The 20520-nt window shown below is 35.9% G+C and overlaps 2 protein-coding genes across 5 annotated transcripts in view; one reads left to right on the top strand and one right to left on the bottom strand.

Annotated features, from left to right (window-relative positions):
- LOC123526547 (TBC1 domain family member 15-like) overlaps nucleotides 1–11680 on the bottom strand; it is a 29356-nt gene extending 17676 nt beyond the window's left edge. For both annotated transcript variants that reach the window (XM_045305743.2, XM_053523031.1), the window contains exons 1-8: nucleotides 11547–11680; nucleotides 9181–9313; nucleotides 5597–5711; nucleotides 4631–4706; nucleotides 3972–4066; nucleotides 1855–2102; nucleotides 931–1034; nucleotides 168–300 (exon numbers count right to left, since the gene is read on the bottom strand). In XM_045305743.2, coding sequence (XP_045161678.2) covers nucleotides 168–300; nucleotides 931–1034; nucleotides 1855–2102; nucleotides 3972–4066; nucleotides 4631–4706; nucleotides 5597–5711; nucleotides 9181–9313; nucleotides 11547–11563 — 921 coding nt within the window. In that variant the 5' untranslated portion in view covers nucleotides 11564–11680. The remainder of the gene's footprint in view (nucleotides 1–167; nucleotides 301–930; nucleotides 1035–1854; nucleotides 2103–3971; nucleotides 4067–4630; nucleotides 4707–5596; nucleotides 5712–9180; nucleotides 9314–11546) is intronic.
- A 56-nt stretch (nucleotides 11681–11736) lies between these two features.
- Nucleotides 11737–20520, top strand: part of LOC123526546 (uncharacterized) — a 42155-nt gene continuing 33371 nt past the window's right edge. Inside the window, exons 1-2 of one of the 3 annotated variants that reach the window (XM_053523033.1) lie at nucleotides 11737–11812; nucleotides 18389–18564. In XM_053523033.1, coding sequence (XP_053379008.1) covers nucleotides 11788–11812; nucleotides 18389–18564 — 201 coding nt within the window. In that variant the 5' untranslated portion in view covers nucleotides 11737–11787. Of the gene's footprint in view, nucleotides 11813–13493; nucleotides 13556–18388; nucleotides 18565–20520 lie in introns of those variants that run through there. The other 2 variants (XM_053523032.1, XM_053523034.1) reach the window with 2 other exon arrangements.

Genomic DNA, 20520 nt, shown 5'->3' with positions numbered 1-20520 from the left:
GTCATCTAATGATGACAAACCAGTATGCAAAGTTTAAAAGCTGTAGCCCTTATGGTTATTGAGAAAAGGTGGACCTAAGGCTAAACAAAAATTATAACCAATGCCAACGACACCAACGACACAATGTAGATTATTTTCAAAAAACCAGACGAGCTAAAAATGCTTACCTCAGAATCAAATATAAACAGGAATCTTGCAAGGATATCGTTCATGCCCTGGGCATAACCTACGTCTGAATGGAATGTTGCATATGTTATTAATATATCCCGTAACATTGATAGCTGATTAGATTTTGATTCCCTGAAAAGATTCAAAGTCATGACATAACTCCTTTATAGAATATGAGATATGATATCCTACAATATTTACTCTATGGACAATACTTAAATGCTTAAAACACTTAAAATTACATAGACTTAGCTATCAAAATACTAAAGTAATTTTTCATCAATTAACATTGTGTTTCCTTAAATTGATTTAAAACATTCACTTAGCTATTTTACAGAAATTTTCTAACAACTTCTTTTTTATGCTGCAAGTGAAGGATGAACGAAACAGTGTTAAAATAATAGATATATGGTGTGTCTGCCCACTAGATGGACGTAACATTGTTTGCAATATTTAACTGAACATATTTTTGGATTTCTCCACACCACAAGCTTTTTTGTCTCACATAAAATATATGGACATTTTCTGTCATGTAACTTTAAACAAGTCCTGTGTCCCTGGAATTTTTTCACGGTATTAGCATCACAGTAACAAGAGCCAAATAGTAAGTTTGAGCCACTTTCATTAAATAATAGCAAAATGGCTCAAGTGGTATTCGTCACAGTTTTAGCCACTTCCATATCGCCCAAGCCAAGAATTAAAGTTTGATTAACTTTCATAAAATAATAGTGTGGGTATAATTAAGAAATCAGGGGTAATTACTTGAAGTATGGCACATCCCTGTCCGTCCTAGGAACATCTTTGTCTATCAGCCGTAAATAACTCTTCATACCCGTAACATCTATCTTACATCTATTCACATATACCTGTATGATAAAATGTTGACGTCATTTAGAGCATTACTCAATGAAAAGTCTTTTCCACATTACACGCTGTCTAAGATTTTAAAGTATATGTGCTTAAGGTGAATATATTTAAGTTTCATAGTCAGTGCTATATCAAGTTAGTAGATGATAGATAAATGAGCCACACCATGAGAAAACCAACATAGTGCATTTGCGCACAGCATGGATCTAGACCAGCCTGTGCATCCACGCAGTCTGGTCAGGATCCATACTGTTCGCTTTCAAACCCTATTGCAATTAGAGAAACCGTTATGTCGGTTTTCTCATGGTGCGGCTGATTAAATTAAATATAGATTTAAGGTGAGCAGTTGCAAGCCTTCTAAAAAATTTTGTTATGTGCCAACTAACCTGAAATTTCAATTGTACATTGAACCATTTTTTGTGTTTTGAATAATCCTTTTTTGTGTTTTGCATAATTCTGCAGTACTGGCATAACTTGAATACAATTACACATTTGTACCCTGGGAGTTTAAGTGTTATACATAGATTCTGAAGTACTGGCAAGGATAATAAATCAAGTGCATATTCTAGTATTTCTTGAGCATTAAATACGCAGATATACAGTTTACCTAGAACAAAGCAAATTCTATGAGAATTTTATTTGTATGAAAAAGAAAACTGTGAACAAGTCTTGTTACAAATATCAGAGATAAAGTGAGTGCATCACACTTTTAACAGTGTGAACTCAAGGGCAGATAGAACAGCTCTCCATATACTTAATAAAATTGAGTTAGATACATTTACTTGTATACTCTTGACAGTTTTTGAGTGACATACATACCTGTGCCTGTATTTTCATAAACTCTATTTTCTGTTTAGTCTCTTCACTGTTAAAATCTAAAAATTCACAGTTTTTTGACAATGTGTTGAAATCTGACTCTAGCCCGTCTGTCTGTACGGCTTGCATGTCGTGATTGTAGTTTTCTACATTGGCCAGTGGGTTACTGGTTTCCAGGTCTGGGCTTAGTAAACCGCTCTGTGAGTCATCCAGCTGGTACCTTGCAACTAGACCTTGTTCAAATTTGGTTGCTGAAAAAAGATATATCTTATATTATTTAATCATTCATTCAGATACCAGTATATATTCCAGCAAGATAGAGACTAGTCTGCAACACTCAGCATGTCCTGGTTTGAAAGCAGAAGAAGTCTCATTCTTTATTCATAGGTACTTAGACCTCTTTCACTCTAACCTTTCAATTAAAACTTGGAATGGTTTATTCACTGAACTAAACATAATCATTTTGATTTCAGCAGCAATTGTAAATCTGCAGTAATTAGTTTATACTAATTCATTTTAGGTCGATTGTGAAGCATGTTCTACATCTTGGAATCCATTGCCACGAGGTTGTAAGAGAAGAGAAGCCAGTTTCCCTGGGCACCAAGCAAGGGAGCTACTGGTACCATTTTTCATGTCTCTGGTATGACACGGCAGGGGATCAAACCCGTGACCTCCTGCACTCAAAGGGGATGCCCTACTACTAGGCTACTGAGGCTGTTAAAGTACAGTAGTAAATACTGATGGAAGAAAGAAGGATCAGTACTGTGTTATTGTGAGGCTTATTCTCAATGCAAAAAAAAACAAAAAAACAAGAGGGCCAAGATGGCCCTAGGTCGCTCACTTGAGAAACACACCATAACAGTGTAAACATGCTTGATCTAGTGATTTCATGGAAACAAATATTCTGACCAATTTTCATTAAGACTGGACCAAAAATGTGGTCTCTTCAGTTTTAAACAAGTATGTTTTTAGATATGACCTAGTGACCTAGTTTTTGAGCCCAGATGACCCATATTCAAACTCGACCTAGATTTTATCAAGGCAATCATTCTGACCAAATTACATGAACATCAATTGAAAAATACAGCCTCTATCGCATACACAAGGTTTTTCTTTGATTTGACCTAGTGACCTAGTTTTTGACCCCAGATGACCCATATTCAAAGTCTTCCTAGATTTCATCAAGGCAATCATTTTGACTAAATTTCATGAAGATCAATTGAAAAATACAGCCCCTATTGCATACACAAGGGTTTCTTTGATTTGACCTAGTGACCTAGTTTTTGACCGAAGATGACCTATATTCGAACTCGACTTAAATTTCATCAAGGCAATCATTCTGAACAAAATTTATGAAGATCAATTGAAAAATACAGCCTCTATCGCATACACAAGGTTTTTCTTTAATTTAATCTAGTGACCTAGTTTTTGAACCCAGATGACCCATATTCAAACTCGACCTAGATTTCATCAAAGCACTCATTCTGATTAAAATTCATGAAGATCAATTGAAAAAATACTGCCTCTAGCGAATATACAAGGTTTTTCTTTGATTTGACCTAGTGACCTAGTTTTTGATCCCAGATGACCCATATTCAAAGTGGGCCTAGATTTCATCAAGGCAATCATTCTGACCAAATTTCATGAAGATCAATTGAAAAATACAGCCTCTATATCGCATACATAAAGTTTTTCTTTGATTTGATCTAGTGACCTAGTTTTTTACCCCAGATGACCCATATTCAAACTTGACTTAGATTTCATCAAGGCAATCATTCTGACCAAATTTCATGAAGATCAATTGAAAAATACAGCCTTTATCGCATACACAAGCTAAATGTTGACAGACAGACGACAGACAGACGCCGGACATTGAGCGATCAGAAAAACTCACCTGAGCAGTAGAATGTTCATGTAGGGACAATACTAGTAACAGGGACACCCTCATGGTGTTGGGATTATGATATTGAAAGTCTTATGTGTATATCAGTTTATCTATTGTCACCACTTGTTACTTATTTGAGCTACCCCACCAGCATCTTAGTGATTTTAGTCAAGCTAATTTTGTATTACCGCTGCTACCACTGGACCAATGCATCCGCTGTTCTGACAAGTCTTACCTCCTGGTTGAGCACTGAGTACTAGCAGTGTTTTCCATCTGGACTTCATCTCATTGTATTTGACTATATAATCCAACAGCAGCACTTCCCTCTCCCTGAATATACAAACATACATCTCAACATTATCATACATGTCAGCAAATGCTTCTCTCTCCCTGAATATGCAAACACATATTATACAGTTCGACAATTATTGTTCAATGCAGCAGCACTTCACTTCTTCTGAGAGGGGAAAACGCAACTAATGTCATAAGATTTTGAATTTACAAGATGAAGACAAGAGAAGAAAATTGAGGCAGAGAATTGCATAAAATAGGTGCATAATTTATGAAGTATTGGTGGAAAAGTTACTGACTTTGAGTCACTTGAAGTCGGTGATGATAAGCGTTTGAAGAAAATCCATCAATAACATAGAGTGAAAGTGCAACAGAGATTTAATCAAGCTCTGGACACAGGCACCAATGCAAGGGTAAGTAGGATAGCTCTCCATACACTTCTTTTAGTCAAACTAAAAACTGTGCTCGTAATGCAGGACTGACAAATTTGCGAAAAACAGTTTAAAATGATGCAAAAAGATTTATCTAAAGATACAGTAAATAATGCTTGCTGTGAATAAAGGTAATAAAACTCGCAACTTTTCAAATAGAAGAAAGACTTACCTTTTTGTAGAAGAGCATGGATACAGTGCAAATAGGTACTGCCAAACTTCTCTCCTGGCACTGGGTTCTACACCACCTGAAATATTTGAAGAAATAACACAATTATATGCTAACATGATTTATATCAAATATTGTGTCAAACATTCTGACCAACCTCCATGTAGATTTGGTAGAATTCAACCTAATTACATAGTTTTCCACACCAGATGACCCAGTTCTAAACCTGACCTAGATATTGCCAAGACAGATATTCTGACCCAGTTTCAAGTAGATTCAAGCAAATGACTCTATACTGAAACTGTTTCGGACTTTATAGAGGCAAACATTCTGACCAACTTCCATTAAGACTCGGCTACAATTGTGATCTTTAGATTATCAACAATACAACTGTTAATGCAGCATAATGATGGGCACCTGGCCAACACTGTAGCTCAACTTGAGCACTTTGTGTTGAGGTGGGCTGAAAAGCGAGGTTCAAGGATTATACCTAAAAGATTGTTTTAGGGCAATTTCTAGGAAGTTTTTAGATGGGAAGTTGGGTCTTACTTCTTTCCAGATGCAACATCACAAAATGTCAAGGATACATAGGTTAGAAACTAGTATTGTTAGTGTTATACTTGATAAATAGAAGTATTTGCAAATGAAGTGTCCTCTTGCATTTTAATTTTATTCTCCTTTAAAACTCCCTTTTCTGTTAGCCCAAGAATCAACCTCTACAAAACTGGAAAAATAATCTCTAAGGTAAGGAATTTAGCTAGGAGAAGTTGGGTTACCCTGAACAAACACATTTTTTAAGACTTACTCATTCCATTTTTCAAGCAAACATTTTTGAAACAACATTCAGATCCAAGTCAATGCCAACAAACACATAAAAGGTTACATATAAGACTTAAAAAAAAAAAAACCCAATGAACATCCCGAAAAAAACACAAATATATTTTAAGTCACAAAGATAAAGCCATTTACCTAAAAATACTGTTCGTCTCAATGATGACTCATCTACCAGTCGACCATCTGTATCTATAAACTCCTGGAATCTCTGTAAGCTTAATGGTTCAGTCCTCTTACTTATTGGTGACACCTGTAACACATCTACTTTATTATTATCTGCTATTTACTTAAGATTTAAATGCTATTTATTATGTATTTGTATGGGTATCTATAAACCACATTGGAACTTCTTACAAATTCATGAATTGTGCTATCATCCTTGATATTGATATGCCAATGTTGTTCATACAAAAATCAGCACTTTTTACTTACCATACAAAATATCTAGCAAATGTTAATATTTGTATGCAATACACATCCATTACAATGTACAACAGATTTTCATGCTTGTTACAAAAACATTTCTTCCTCAAAAAAAAAAGATTTTGTTTTAAAATGAATAAGCTTTGCACCATAAAAATGTGAAGAAAATAATCTTCAAGTATCTTCTTAACGTATCAAAAAAAAGTTTATCGAGAGCTATCACAAAAATGATTAATACCACCAGAAGCTACTCTGATATTTATGAGGTAAAACACTCTGCATGTCATTTCGATGAGGTAAACAACTGATGCCACCTGAAAATCATTCAGTTTAGGAGAGAGTGTTTTTTTTTAAGTTTTGGGGGAATAGTGGCGGGGCCCGTAAGGAGGGGAAAATTGCGTTGTAACCACTAAAATAGGGGGAAAATTGCATCGTGATAAAAGCAATATTTTTTATCCCCCCCGCCAAAGGCGAAGGGGATATTAGAAATGCTCTCCGTGCGTGCGTGCGTGCGTGCGTCCGCAATGATCTTTGTCCGGAGCATAACTCCAAAAGTACTGGAGGGATTTTCTTCAAACTTTATACACTGATAGAACACATTGGGAGGAAGTGCAGTGTGCAAGAACAATAACTCTACCTTGCCTATTTTTTAGTTATTCCCCTTTATCATATTTTCTTAAAACATTTTGTCCAGAGCATAACTCCAAAGGTACTGGAGGGATTTTCTTCAAACTTCATACACTGATAGAACACATTGGGAGGAAGTGCAGTGTGCAAGAACAATAACTCTATCTTGCCTATTTTTGAGTTATTCTCCTTTATCATATTTTCTTAAAAAAAATTGTCCGGAGCATATCTTTTTCATGCATGGAGGGATTTTGATATATGTTGGCATAAATGTTCACCACCACGAGGCGGAGTGTCAGACGCATGAACCAGGTCCCTAGGTCTAAGGTCAAGGTCACACTTAGAGGTCAAAGGATACAAGAATGAAAACCTTGTCCGGAGCATTTCTTCTTCATGCGTAGAGGGATTTTGATATAACTTGGCACAAATGTTCACCACCACGAGACAGAGTGTCATGCGCAAGATCCAGGTCCCTAGGTCTAAGGTCAAGGTCACACTTAGAGGCCAAAGGTCAGATACAAGAATGACTTTGTCCGAAGCATTTCTTGTTCATGCATGGAGGGATTTTGATGTAACTTGGCACAATTATACACCATCATGAGACGAAGTGTCATGCGCAGTTCCTTTCTTTAGAATTACCTCCCTTTGTTGTTACTTTAAATAGCTTTTATTGTAACTTTTTCATTACTAGTCGTAGGGAAAAATCGAGACCACTTTTCTGTAGTACAACATGCATGCTACATCCAATTTTGAGGTGTATTTTGACCAATCTCTACCTGGTAAAGATTTTTGTGTGGACTTACAATTTTTTTTTTTTTTTTTAATTTTTTTTTTTTTAAGATTAACTTATACAAATACAAATACAAATACATGGCATTTATATAGCGCAAAAATTATAAAATATTCTATTGCGCTTTACAACTACATAACACACATCTAAACTTCCCTTAGTTGTTACTATAAATAACTTATATTGTAACATTTTTATAATTGACCGTAGGCAAAAAACAAGACCACTTTTCTGTGGTACAACATGGATGTTACTTTTCTAATTTTAGGTGTATTTTAAGATATCTCTACCTGGTAAGGAGTTTTTTGTGGACTTAGAAAAACAAAAGACTTACAATGATTACTAAACAACCACAAAATTAAAATTCCATTTGCAAATACAGCAGCTGCTAGAGTAAAAAACAAATTTGCTGTGACGGGCATATATTGTGACATTCTGGCACTAGTGTTCCCTGTTAGCTTTCCATTCCTTCTTTTTACAGTAGCAATATAGAAAAACGTCATAGCTTTACTGTTCATGAAAATTAATAAAATTTAGCAGTACACCACCTCACCACTGACTTATTCTTTCTTCCACATCTTTAAAACCCCTGATGCGGACCACAACTAAATGGTTCTTCAAAGCTTTCCCCAAAATTAATACTTTCAGACACTAACTTGCCAGGAACTTTAGCCTTCAATTATAATATGCCCGGCGGGGGGGTTGGCCATGTCTAACATGGCTCTTGTTCATAAATGTTACACTAAAAAAGAAAATGATTTAAAAGCACATTGTCTCATGTTTTAAAAGGTACAGTTTACTTTATCATGTACATCTAAGGGTTTTGTTGGTTGGGATGTGTAAAAAAAAAATTGGTTTTGTTTTTCCGAGGAGAATTTTTGACAGAAATAAAAAAATCACTGGCAGATATGGAGCAGACATGGAATAAGGCTATTTGACCTTTGACCTCTATATATGAACTCGACCACTCGGCCTTGTGTTCTTGATTTCTATTCACCCACATTTAAAGACTGCCCCTGACTCCAATATAGTATCGATATACTTATATGCAATATTTATTTTCTTATACTGAAAGCGCATTAAAGGTGGTCAATCACATTTAAACAACATTTAATGACATTTTTTACTTTTTGTATATTCTGATAGAGAATTATTTAAGGAACAAAAAGACCGATTACATAGAGTTAGATTCCTATTTGAAATGTATATTTCATTATTTTTAAAAAAAATTGTAATTACTCCCCTTTAATATGAAAGTATATAAAAAGCTGGGTATTTCTTTTTATTTCGATACAATGTCTAGTTTTACATTTGCATTTGATAGACATATCAACTATTGAACAATCTGAACAAAAATGCAAGTTTAAAAGCTGTGTGTAGCTTCTGAATTCATTTATTTCCAATCTAACTTGGTTGCGCAACCAAGATAGGCAAAGGGAGGTAATAATAATTTTTCAAACTTGCGTTTCTAATGAATTCCATCTAAATACATAATTTCTAATGCAAATATTTTACAAATATATTACAATATGTCTAATATTTATACATTTCCTTAGGCAAAGTATGTTTATCAAATTTATACTTATGATAAAATAACTCTATCTTGGTTGGGCAACCAGGATAGGAAAATGAAATTTTAAAAATACCTCCAGTGAAAATCTAATTTGTATTAAGTGTTAAGTGAACATAAATGAGTGTAAATGATCAGATGCTAAAGTTTCGAACAAATCCGTTACATGGCCAAAATCTGATTATCCACCTTTAAGGGTATAAACATTTATTGGAAAAATCAACATAATGATAATGGATTTCTATCAATAATAAGCAGAAAATGAAAACCAATAGAAATAAAGTCTAAATGTACAGAAAGCATAAAAACCTGATTTTGCAATTCTTCATTAGCTGACTGTGTGCTTCTGGAACATATATCTTTGGAAGTATCTCCGGACAGATTTATGGAAAGTATATCTGTTGGATCGATAAACACGAAGGAGTCATCACTTTTATTCTTCCTGAAATAATGAGAAAATACATCATAGCAGAGTATTACCAGGAACAATGATGCAACAGTAAAATGCTAGATGCTCCACCTTATGTTAAAGGACTTGAACCCCATCCATGACACAATGCTGAGCTTCATCTACAACTATTCAGAAGTTAAAATGGGTAAAAATGAGTAACAATTTCATCCTTTCTTATTTTCCTGTCTGTATCTTGTGGGTCATTTGAAACTGGAGCTTGTATAAGTACTCTTGTAGTTTATCTGACTGGGAAGGTTACACAAAAAAAATTTCATTTCTTAGCATTAAATCCAACATAATGCAGTAAAGCCAGTATGTAAGTATGGAGACTAAATGGATGTAAAAGTGTGAGAATGACAGGATTAAGATATGAGTCAGATTAACAGTACAACATGCATTTGCTGTCTTCAAGTGTTGATCTAATATTCCCTGTGTTTTTACTGTCTAAAAATGAAAAATATAACAGATGTACATGTGTATCTTATTTCTTTGTCCAGGTTTTAATGTCGCACCAACACAATTATAGGTCATATGGTGACTTTCCAGCTTTGATGGTAGATGGAAGACCCCAGCTGCCACTCCGTGCATTATTTCATCACGAGCGGGTACCTGGGTAGAAACACCAACCTTCCGTAACGGTAATGGATGGCTTCCTCACATGAAGAATTCAATGCCCCGAGTGAGGCTCAAACCCACATCAATGATGGACAAGTGATTTGAAGTCAGCAACCTTAACCACTCAGCCATAGACGCCCCAATACATTTGTATCAACATACTTATATTTCATTATCAGCATAAGCTCATTATTGCTCACAACATTGTATTCCTAAACTGTGAGGCATACATAAAGAAAACATAATAAAGCATATTGTATGCAAATGAGATTAACCTGGGTGTAAAGATAACAGATGTCACATTTCGCAATATATAGATCTATTATTTAATAACCGATTTTAAGTAATGTCTTAGCATGCCTTACTTGTCCATGTGTATGCAAATGATATTGCGCTTTGAGATCAGGAAAAGTCTTTCATAATTTTCTACATAATTAAAATATTTTTCTGTTGGCTTTAATGTCACAGACACAATAACAGGTCACCTGGCGGCTTTTCAGCTTTTAATGGTGAAGGATGATGAAAGGCACCCCTCCTGGCATTACTTCATCACCCGCGGGCACCTGGGTATTCCAACAAATTTGACCCAATCCTAGGAAATATTGAGTTATTTTTCTTACCTATGGGCAATATCTAACGTCAAACACTTGAAAGACCAAAATAGTGGAGGAAATTTCTGATGAAATTGTCATCGCTGCTGATTTGGGTTTAAATGCTGATTTTGTTGTGAATATGAGATAAATTCAAATGAAACTTACATGCATCAAAAAGTGATTCAATTTCTCATTGATTTATGTAAAAATGATCAAAACTTTTCATAAATTATGAATTTTCTGGTGACTTTAGCTATGTCTTGATCTTGATCTTGATTGGTTACGGTGAAACATAATGAAACATTTACTCACCGCGCCTGCGTCAAGTTGCTATTATTTTAGAATTCACCCCCCCTGACTGATATAAATGTGGAGACTGGATTGGTTGCTGTCATGTATTTACTGATTAAATCCGGAGGTAGAGAGTCCCAGTCACAGACTGTATTTGGAATGAAGCTGTATTTTAATGTATTAGTTCTTGCATAAATTCTGTTGAAATGGTCGTTATGTAAGTTAACTATACACGATAAACGTTTATGTCTACACAGAATATGCGCAAACAATAAAACCAATAACTTTACATGACAGTGTACTGTGATTTATCCTTCATTTATAATTTTGGTCCTTCGAAGTTTTGACGGTGAGATTGCCAGCAGCTGTCAAAAATTTATAAAAATCTGACCGCCGAATTATTTTGACTAGCACCTGGGTTGAAAGGGAAGGCATAATAATCGACACACATAGCTATATATATAAACATAGTAAACAAATGACTGCAGAAATTTTTTAGGAAGTGTCTAGCTGACAGGTAACAAACCAATTATTTTAGTCTTCTTGTCAATATTCGCGAAAACTAATTATTTTCTTATCTAATGGCAACCTTCAGCCACCCAGGCTGAATTTAAGATATTTGTAACTTTGAAAAAGTTTTTGTTCTATATTTGCTATGCATAAGTAGTCTAGAAAACATAAATTCACACGTAAAAAGCAGTATAATATAACCAGGAAATAATAACCTCTTGGAGGCTGACATCTTGAAGTCTCACACAGAATGAATATTTATAAATTATCATTTTTCAGTTTTATAGCCCAATTCTAATTTATTTCGGTTCATAACTTTGCTTCATATCTAATATTTGTATTTATTTGTTTTAAATTTGATTCAGTTTTGAAAATTAGAAAGACGGAATTCAATTATTTCCAATCAGAAGACAGTATTGACGTCACATCCTAGAACGTAAACAAGAAAAAGTAGAAATGAAATTGGCATTAAATATTTGGGGTAAAGTTACATATAAACGTTTGTTTTTAATTGTATTTTTTATCAAATTAGCTATTTATGTATAACTACAAAATGAACAATAGCTTGCATGTTACGTGACATTTATGGCATTATGGAGTTGACTGTTACCCCAGTTAGCATGACCCCAGTCCCAGTTTGTACAACTTCTTACAAATGTCTTAGGTCTTAAAAAACGGTGACAATGGGTCTTGTAGCCAGAATATGGTCTTTCTGTTATCTTCCATTACTGTCTAACCCTTTACCACATACACTTCTAGACACTGTACGAACCTAATTGGTCACTTCAGGGGAGAAACCGGTTAGCTCAGTCAGTAGAGCACAATTGCCCTGTTAGCAAGGGGCCCTGGGCTCAAGCCCTAGACTGACTTCACAGTTTTCTTGCCCTGTGACATTTGGTGCCCAATGAGAGACCGTGGCATATACATCGCTTGCTTGGTCAGTCTCCCGACGCTTGGAAATAATATGAATTAAGGCACTGCCTAGCATGGGGATTTATCTTTTATATATCTACTTACAAAGAAATAATCAACACTCAAAAGAAAGTGAAACTTCGCTCTAAACAGTGAAGTTTACATTTAGTGCCATCATACCTTTTACAGCGAATATCATACTTTGCAAAATTTATGGGAAGCCGTGACGGTGACGTCATTCACCGCGTTCTCGCACTGGCTTTAGGATTTTTGTTTGTTTGTTTGCACTCCACGTAGAAACTTGACGGCCTTTACACTTCCTTACTGTTTTAGAAGTGTTTTTCAGTTGCATGTACAGTTTTCATTACGAAAAAGAATCATGTTGGCGCGGTTTACGAATTTTTCTGACTGATTCGAGGTGCTCGGATGTTCTTGCAGACAACCAGTCTGCGTTGTGTACATAAACCTGAACCGGAAAACATCGAAAAAATTGCCTCAGTATATGCAGACAACAAAGACGAATAACTATATACGGACATTACCGTCTCGGGGATTTTCATCCCCTATTATACCTTAATTAATATTATACCAGTTACCGGGATATACATAATTACCAATGGCCTGTGTTCACACTTAGCATGAAAAGTGCTTTACATTTTTTCTCTTATTATTTAGGCTCAATGTGCTAAAGATTTTTAGAAAAACTATATATTTTTGAAAATGGAAGTGTCTTTCTTAATTTTTATTTCACACTGATCCCAGAAATTAAAGAATTTAGCTAAGTGACTGGTCATTATGGTTAATCTTTGCAATTTTTCTCAGCAAATTTACAATAAAGTTGCTTATTCCTGTCATACATCTGTTTCATATTTAGGTCTTAATTCTCTTCTTCTTTTACGATAATGGCCTTGTTCAATTACTGATACATTGTGGCAATGCATTGGGGGTTAAAAAGTGAAAGACCATCAGGCTTCTCAAGCTTCTCAGTCCACCTAGTACTCCCTGACAGTTGGTGATAAAAAAGGTGCAAAACCTAACACCTTCCAGCCCTAAATGTAAAACATGTACATACATAAGCTGTTGTGCAAGAAAAGAGAAATATTAGTAGGGTTAAAAACAGGATAAAAGCAAGTATATATAGTAATTATGGTTTGAACATCGATGCAGCCAGTGCTGGTTTGAATCCGAAGATTGTTTCAGCACTGACTATCTATCTATCCGCCATTGACGTCAAACCCCTTGCGGGAACGTAGACATTTTGCGCGTCAAAATCAAGAAAAAGTAGAAATGAAATTGGCATTAAATATTTTGGGTAAAGTTACATATAAACGTTTGTTTTTAATTGTATTTTTTATCAAATTAGCTATTTATGTATAACTACAAAATGAACAATAGCTTGCATGTTACGTGACATTTATGGCATTATGGAGTTGACTGTTACCCCAGTTAGCATGACCCCAGTCCCAGTTTGTACAACTTCTTACAAATGTCTTAGGTCTTAAAAAACGGTGACAATGGGTCTTGTAGCCAGAATATGGTCTTTCTGTTATCTTCCATTACTGTCTAACCCTTTACCACATACACTTCTAGACACTGTACGAACCTAATTGGTCACTTCAGGGGAGAAACCGGTTAGCTCAGTCAGTAGAGCACAATTGCCCTGTTAGCAAGGGGCCCTGGGCTCAAGCCCTAGACTGACTTCACAGTTTTCTTGCCCTGTGACATTTGGTGCCCAATGAGAGACCGTGGCATATACATCGCTTGCTTGGTCAGTCTCCCGACGCTTGGAAATAATATGAATTAAGGCACTGCCTAGCATGGGGATTTATCTTTTATATATCTACTTACAAAGAAATAATCAACACTCAAAAGAAAGTGAAACTTCGCTCTAAACAGTGAAGTTTACATTTAGTGCCATCATACCTTTTACAGCGAATATCATACTTTGCAAAATTTATGGGAAGCCGTGACGGTGACGTCATTCACCGCGTTCTCGCACTGGCTTTAGGATTTTTTGTTTGTTTGTTTGCACTCCACGTAGAAACTTGACGGCCTTTACACTTCCTTACTGTTTTAGAAGTGTTTTTCAGTTGCATGTACAGTTTTCATTACGAAAAAGAATCATGTTGGCGCGGTTTACGAATTTTTCTGACTGATTCGAGGTGCTCGGATGTTCTTGCAGACAACCAGTCTGCGTTGTGTACATAAACCTGAACCGGAAAACATCGAAAAAATTGCCTCAGTATATGCAGACAACAAAGACGAATAACTATATACGGACATTACCGTCTCGGGGATTTTCATCCCCTATTATACCTTAATTAATATTATACCAGTTACCGGGATATACATAATTACCAATGGCCTGTGTTCACACTTAGCATGAAAAGTGCTTTACATTTTTTCTCTTATTATTTAGGCTCAATGTGCTAAAGATTTTTAGAAAAACTATATATTTTTGAAAATGGAAGTGTTTTTCTTAATTTTTATTTCACACTGATCCCAGAAATTAAAGAATTTAGCTAAGTGACTGGTCATTATGGTTAATCTTTGCAATTTTTCTCAGCAAATTTACAATAAAGTTGCTTATTCCTGTCATACATCTGTTTCATATTTAGGTCTTAATTCTCTTCTTCTTTTACGATAATGGCCTTGTTCAATTACTGATACATTGTGGCAATGCATTGGGGGTTAAAAAGTGAAAGACCATCAGGCTTCTCAAGCTTCTCAGTCCACCTAGTACTCCCTGACAGTTGGTGATAAAAAAGGTGCAAAACCTAACACCTTCCAGCCCTAAATGTAAAACATGTACATACATAAGCTGTTGTGCAAGAAAAGAGAAATATTAGTAGGGTTAAAAACAGGATAAAAGCAAGTATATATAGTAATTATGGTTTGAACATCGATGCAGCCAGTGCTGGTTTGAATCCGAAGATTGTTTCAGCACTGACTATCTATCTATCTGCCATTGACGTCAAACCCCTTGCGGGAACGTAGACATTTTGCGCGTCAAAATCAAGAAGAGAAAGAATATAGTGTTAAAAATTAAGAGTGGAAGAAACTAAAAATAAATTTGGTGATATAAAAAGGTTAAAACTCGAGTTTGCAGGATAACTTAAGGGTGAGACATGTTCTAGGCTGCAAACTGCAGTAGTGAACTGCTCTAGGGTAGGGAGGTGGGCGACACTGGGGGGAAGTTGGTTCCAATGGTACACTGTTCTCGGAAAATAAGAAAACTTGTAATAGTCAATGCAGGGTTTTTTTTCGGCCGTTTTTATAGCCATTATTCGGCTATATTCCCAATGCCAAAAGGTATGTATTTTTCCCAAAATGAGTGCAACAATTCCCAATCTACATTCTGAAAAAAATTTCATCAAAATTGCACAAAAATTGACCAAATTATGGACAATTTTGTAATGGAAGTATGTTAAAGAGGTTGTACAATGTGAAACAAGTGTATGAGAAAGTGCTTAAACACATCCTTACTATATCCTATGGGACTAAATATTTCCCAATTTGGAACATTTCCGCGTCAAAATTCCCAATTTTGGGGGTATAGGCTATATTCCCAAATTAGCTAGAAAAAACCCTGCAGTGGTTGCAGCAATTAACCTATAACTTAGGGAATGGCCATAGAAGATATAGCGGGTCATTGGGGTCAGGTAATCCACGATTGGGATAGCAACCAGATCATGATGAATCTTATAGAAGAGTGATAACCTAGAATCTATACCCCTTAAATCCAGTCGACTGACTACATGAGATGGTAAGATGTCCCACTCTATCACAGTTTTGGGGAAGAATGAGTATTTGTAGTAGTCAACTGTGGTAGAGCCTAGAGGGTATTTGCAGAGCTAAGTGATGGTAATGTCTAGATTCTCTTGTGATTGGAGCGAGATATTGTTTAGGTTTGACATCAACATGATTATGAACCATAAATAAAATAAAACCAACCTACTATATTTCCTTCCGGACTGGAGGGAATTCCAACTTAAATTTGTTATGATATTTGTGACTGTACCCGAGGTCTTGCTATAATTATTTACTACAAATCTCGCAGCTTGCCTCTGAATGTTTTCTAATTTATCTATATCCTTCTGAGGATAAGGATCCCAAACACTGGAAAATACTCTAAAGTTAGTCTTAACAATGGTGTTATAGGCAGCTGTTTTGGTACTACTCTTAGCAGAATGTATATTACGTTTTAAGAAACCAAGACTTTGACATGCTTTACTAGATATTTTGTTTATATGAGGTGACCAATTAAGGTAAGTTAGACGTTACTTCTACACCTAGGTAAGTAGCTTGACTGACAACAGACAGAGGCTGATCATGTAAGGTATAGACAGTATTCACTAGTTTTCTGGATCTAGAAACATGCATGATATGACATTTGCTCACGTTAAAGGATGTCTTTCATTTCTGCTCCCATAATGACGGACTGTTAAGGTCCCGTTGCAGTTGAGCTGAGTCTGCCTGTGACTTAATTGTTCTGTAGATAGTGCAGTCATCTGCAAAAAGACACACATTGGAAGATACAGAACTGGTAGGTCATTTATGTAGAGCAGGAATAGTAGAGGTCCCAGGATGGACTCCTGAAGGACGCCTGATATAACAGGAGCCAAGCCAGATGTTGCCCCATCTACCACCATCCTTTGTGTTCCATGTCCTAGGAAAGCTTTGATCCAGGAATGTGCAGAGCCCCTAATGATCTAATTTTAATAAGAGCCAGCCATGCTGTACTGATTCAGCTAAGTCATGAATAAAACCAACAAGTTGCATCTTGCAAGACAGTCGGGCACGGAAACCATGCTTGTTGTCCACCAGGATGTTAAATTTGTCTAAGTGATCCAAGCTATTCCTGACCACAATGTGTTCTAATAGTTTGCAAGGTATACATGTCAATGAGACTGGTCTATAATTGGAAGCTTGATACTTTTCATCTTTTTTTAAGTATGGAGAGCTGTCCTACTTGACCTGGCGTCGGCGTCCTCCCGCGTCCGCACTTTGGTCAAAGTTTTGATGGATTTGTTTTAAACTTAAAATAGTTATTCCTCATCATCACCCACATCAAATGGCACAAGAGTCATAACTCTTGAAACAATATTTCATGAGTTGTTCCACATCATCACCCACATCATGACACAATGTCCATATCTCTGGAACAAATTTTCCATGAATTATGCCCCCTTTTTACTTAGAATTTCAGGTTAAAGTTTTGGTGCACTTTCACTCTATCTCTGTTATTACTAAATGGATTTTATTCATACTTAAAATTGTTGTTCCACATCATCACTCACATCATATGACACAAGGTCCATAACTCTAGAACCAATTGTCCATGAATTATGCCCCCTTTTTACTTAGAATTTCAGGTTAAAGTTTTGGTGCAATTTCACTATATCTCTGTTATTACAAAGAGGATTTGATTCAAACTTAAAATAGTTGTTCGGCATCATCATTCACATCATATAACACAAGGACAATAACTCTAGCACCAATATTTCATGAATTATCTCCCCTTTTTACTTAGAATTTCAGCTTAAAGTTTTTTGCACTTTTACTCTATCTCAGTTATTACTAAATGGATTTGATTCAAACTTGAAGTAGTTGTTACACCTTATCAACCACATCATATGACACAAGGTGCATCACTCTTGCACCAATATTTCATGTATGTCACCTTTTTTCTAAGAATTATACTTATTTAATGTTTTGATAACTTTATCTTTAACTCTCTTATTACTTAAATTCTTTTGACACAAACATAAGCTATTGTCCAATATCTTTATCCACATTTGAATCATTAAATACTCCATTGACAACTCCAGCTTCCTCATTTTCACTATCTAGCATTGAAATAGTCGAGCGTGCTGTCTCCTGTGACAGCTCTTGTATTCATATTCCATAAGTGCAGAAATATGTTAAAATATTCAGTACCCAGAGTAAATTAGTAAAGTGCAGTATGTTTATTACTGGTTTCGATTTAGTCACAAAAGATTGCAGTGGTGAATGCATGACTGAATAGGTAATTTATGTTTGTATAAAAAAATGAAGTTTTTAAATGATGGGTAAATGTTTTTCATCATTGATCTGATAAAAGCTTGTGTATTAATAATAGTGTATGTTAAACTGTTTATTTCAGGTCTGTGTGGCTTGTTCTTTATTGAGGTTCTTGGGGCTGCTGACAATTCAAAATGTCAGTTTTGGAATCAGTTAGCTGACAAGCTATCACATGCAGATGAAAAAAGTGGTGGTGCCTTGCGGTTTGCATGCAACAGTTCATGCTCGAATATCACATGCAATGGGCATTTTAAGCCAGTGAGTTTATAAGTATACATTGCATTTTCATGCATGGAATTCAATATCATTTGGCATAAATGTTTCTTGTTACCTGACCTAGTGAGTGGTATAAGGCCATCATGGTCCTTTTGCTGCAAATTTGTAAGCAAGTATATTACAGTAAACACTAGCTGGGATGTATAAGAACTTCTCAAGTTACGACCATGTTGCACTGACCCATCGGTTTGCCTTTAGTCAAAAATTGTTTGCCTTCAGTCTGTTAAAGGGCATATAATTTCACTAATGACCAACAAGCAATTCAGTATTACTAAGTGTTTTATTAGCTCACCTGAGCCAAAGGCTCAGGGTGAGCTATTGTGATCGCTCAACATCAGGCGTCCAGCCACACTTTCCTTTTAACAACATCTTCTCCTAAACCACCAGGCCAATTTTGATAAAACTTCACAGGGATGTTCCTTGGATGGTCTTCTTTACAAATAATTCAAAGAATTGAATTCCATACAGAACTCTGGTTGCCATGACAACCCAAAGGAAAAACTTTAAAAATCTTCTTGTCCAAAACCACAGGTCATAGGGCTTTAATATTCGGCATGTAGCATCATCTAGTGGTCCTCTACCAAGATTATTCAAATTATCCTCCTGGGGTCAAATATGGCCCCGCCCTGGGGGTCACATGGTTTACATTGACTTATATAGGGAAAACTTTGAAAATCTTCTTGTCCAAAACCACTAAGCATAGAGCCTCAGTATTTGGCATGTTATTTCATCTAATGGTCTTCTATGAAGTTTGTTCAGATTATGCCCTGGGGTGAAAAGAGGCCCCGTCCTGGGGGTCTCAAATTTTACATAGAGTTATATAGGAAAAAAACTTTAAAAATCTACTTGTCTGAAACCACAAGATCTAGGCCTTTGATATTTGGCATGTAGCATTGCCTTGTGGTTCTCTACCAAGATTGTTCAAATTATTACCTTGGAGTGATAAGAGACCCTGCACCGGCGGTCCCAAGTTTTACATAGACTTGTATAGGAAAAAACTTAAAAAATTTTCTTGTCTGAAACTGCAAGGCATAGGCTTTTGATATTTGGTATGTTGTATTGCCTAGTGGTCCTCTACTAAGATTTTCAAATTATGACCTTGGGGTGAAAAGAGGCCCCACCCAGGGGGTCCCAAATTTAACATAGACATATAGGGGGGAAAAAATCTTCTTGTCTGAAAGTTCAAGGCCTAAGCCTTTGATATTTGGTATGTAGCATTGCCTAGTGGTTCTCTAACAAGATTGTTCAAATTATGCCCCTGGGGTGAAAAGAGGCTCCGGCACCCCCGGGGGTCACTTGTATGAGTTATATAGGAAAAAATACTTCAAAAATTATCTGATCATATTTCCTAGACTGTTTAATTATAATTACCTGATGACCTCAAGCGATTAGGGGTCACTTGACTGTGACCTTGACCTACTGACCTACTTTGTTGTTTTTTAAGGTACAGCCTTGAAATTTGAATGACATATATAGGTTTGCACACTGATCCTAACAGCATAGAAATTTAACTTCTGATAAAGATTTCAATACTCTGATCATGTTCTTAGCCCTGACCTACTGACCTACCCTCTTGTTTTTGAAGCTACAGCAAAAAGATTTGGACCACATGTATAATGTTTGATACAGATTTCAATACTCATCTTGAATAGTCTTAATTCTGACTTTCTATCCTACTTTCTTGTTTTTGAAGATACAGCATGGAAATTTGGACCACATGTAGAACTTTTGATACAGATTTCAATACTCGTCTTAAATATTAACCCTGACCCACAGACCTACTTTCTTGTTTTTAGCTCACCTGAGCCAAAGGCTCATGGTGAGCTTTTGTGACCGCTCAATGTCCGTCGTGCATCGTCCGTTGTCTGTCCGTCAACATTTTCTAAAAAAATCTTCTTGAAAACCACTGGGCAGAATTACACCAAACTTCACAGGAAT

Source organism: Mercenaria mercenaria, chromosome 14 (assembly GCF_021730395.1).
Source record: "Mercenaria mercenaria strain notata chromosome 14, MADL_Memer_1, whole genome shotgun sequence".
Lineage (NCBI taxonomy): Eukaryota > Metazoa > Mollusca > Bivalvia > Venerida > Veneridae > Mercenaria > Mercenaria mercenaria.
The sequence above is the reverse complement of the archived record's forward strand: the minus strand, read 5'-3'. Positions and strand labels throughout refer to the sequence as shown.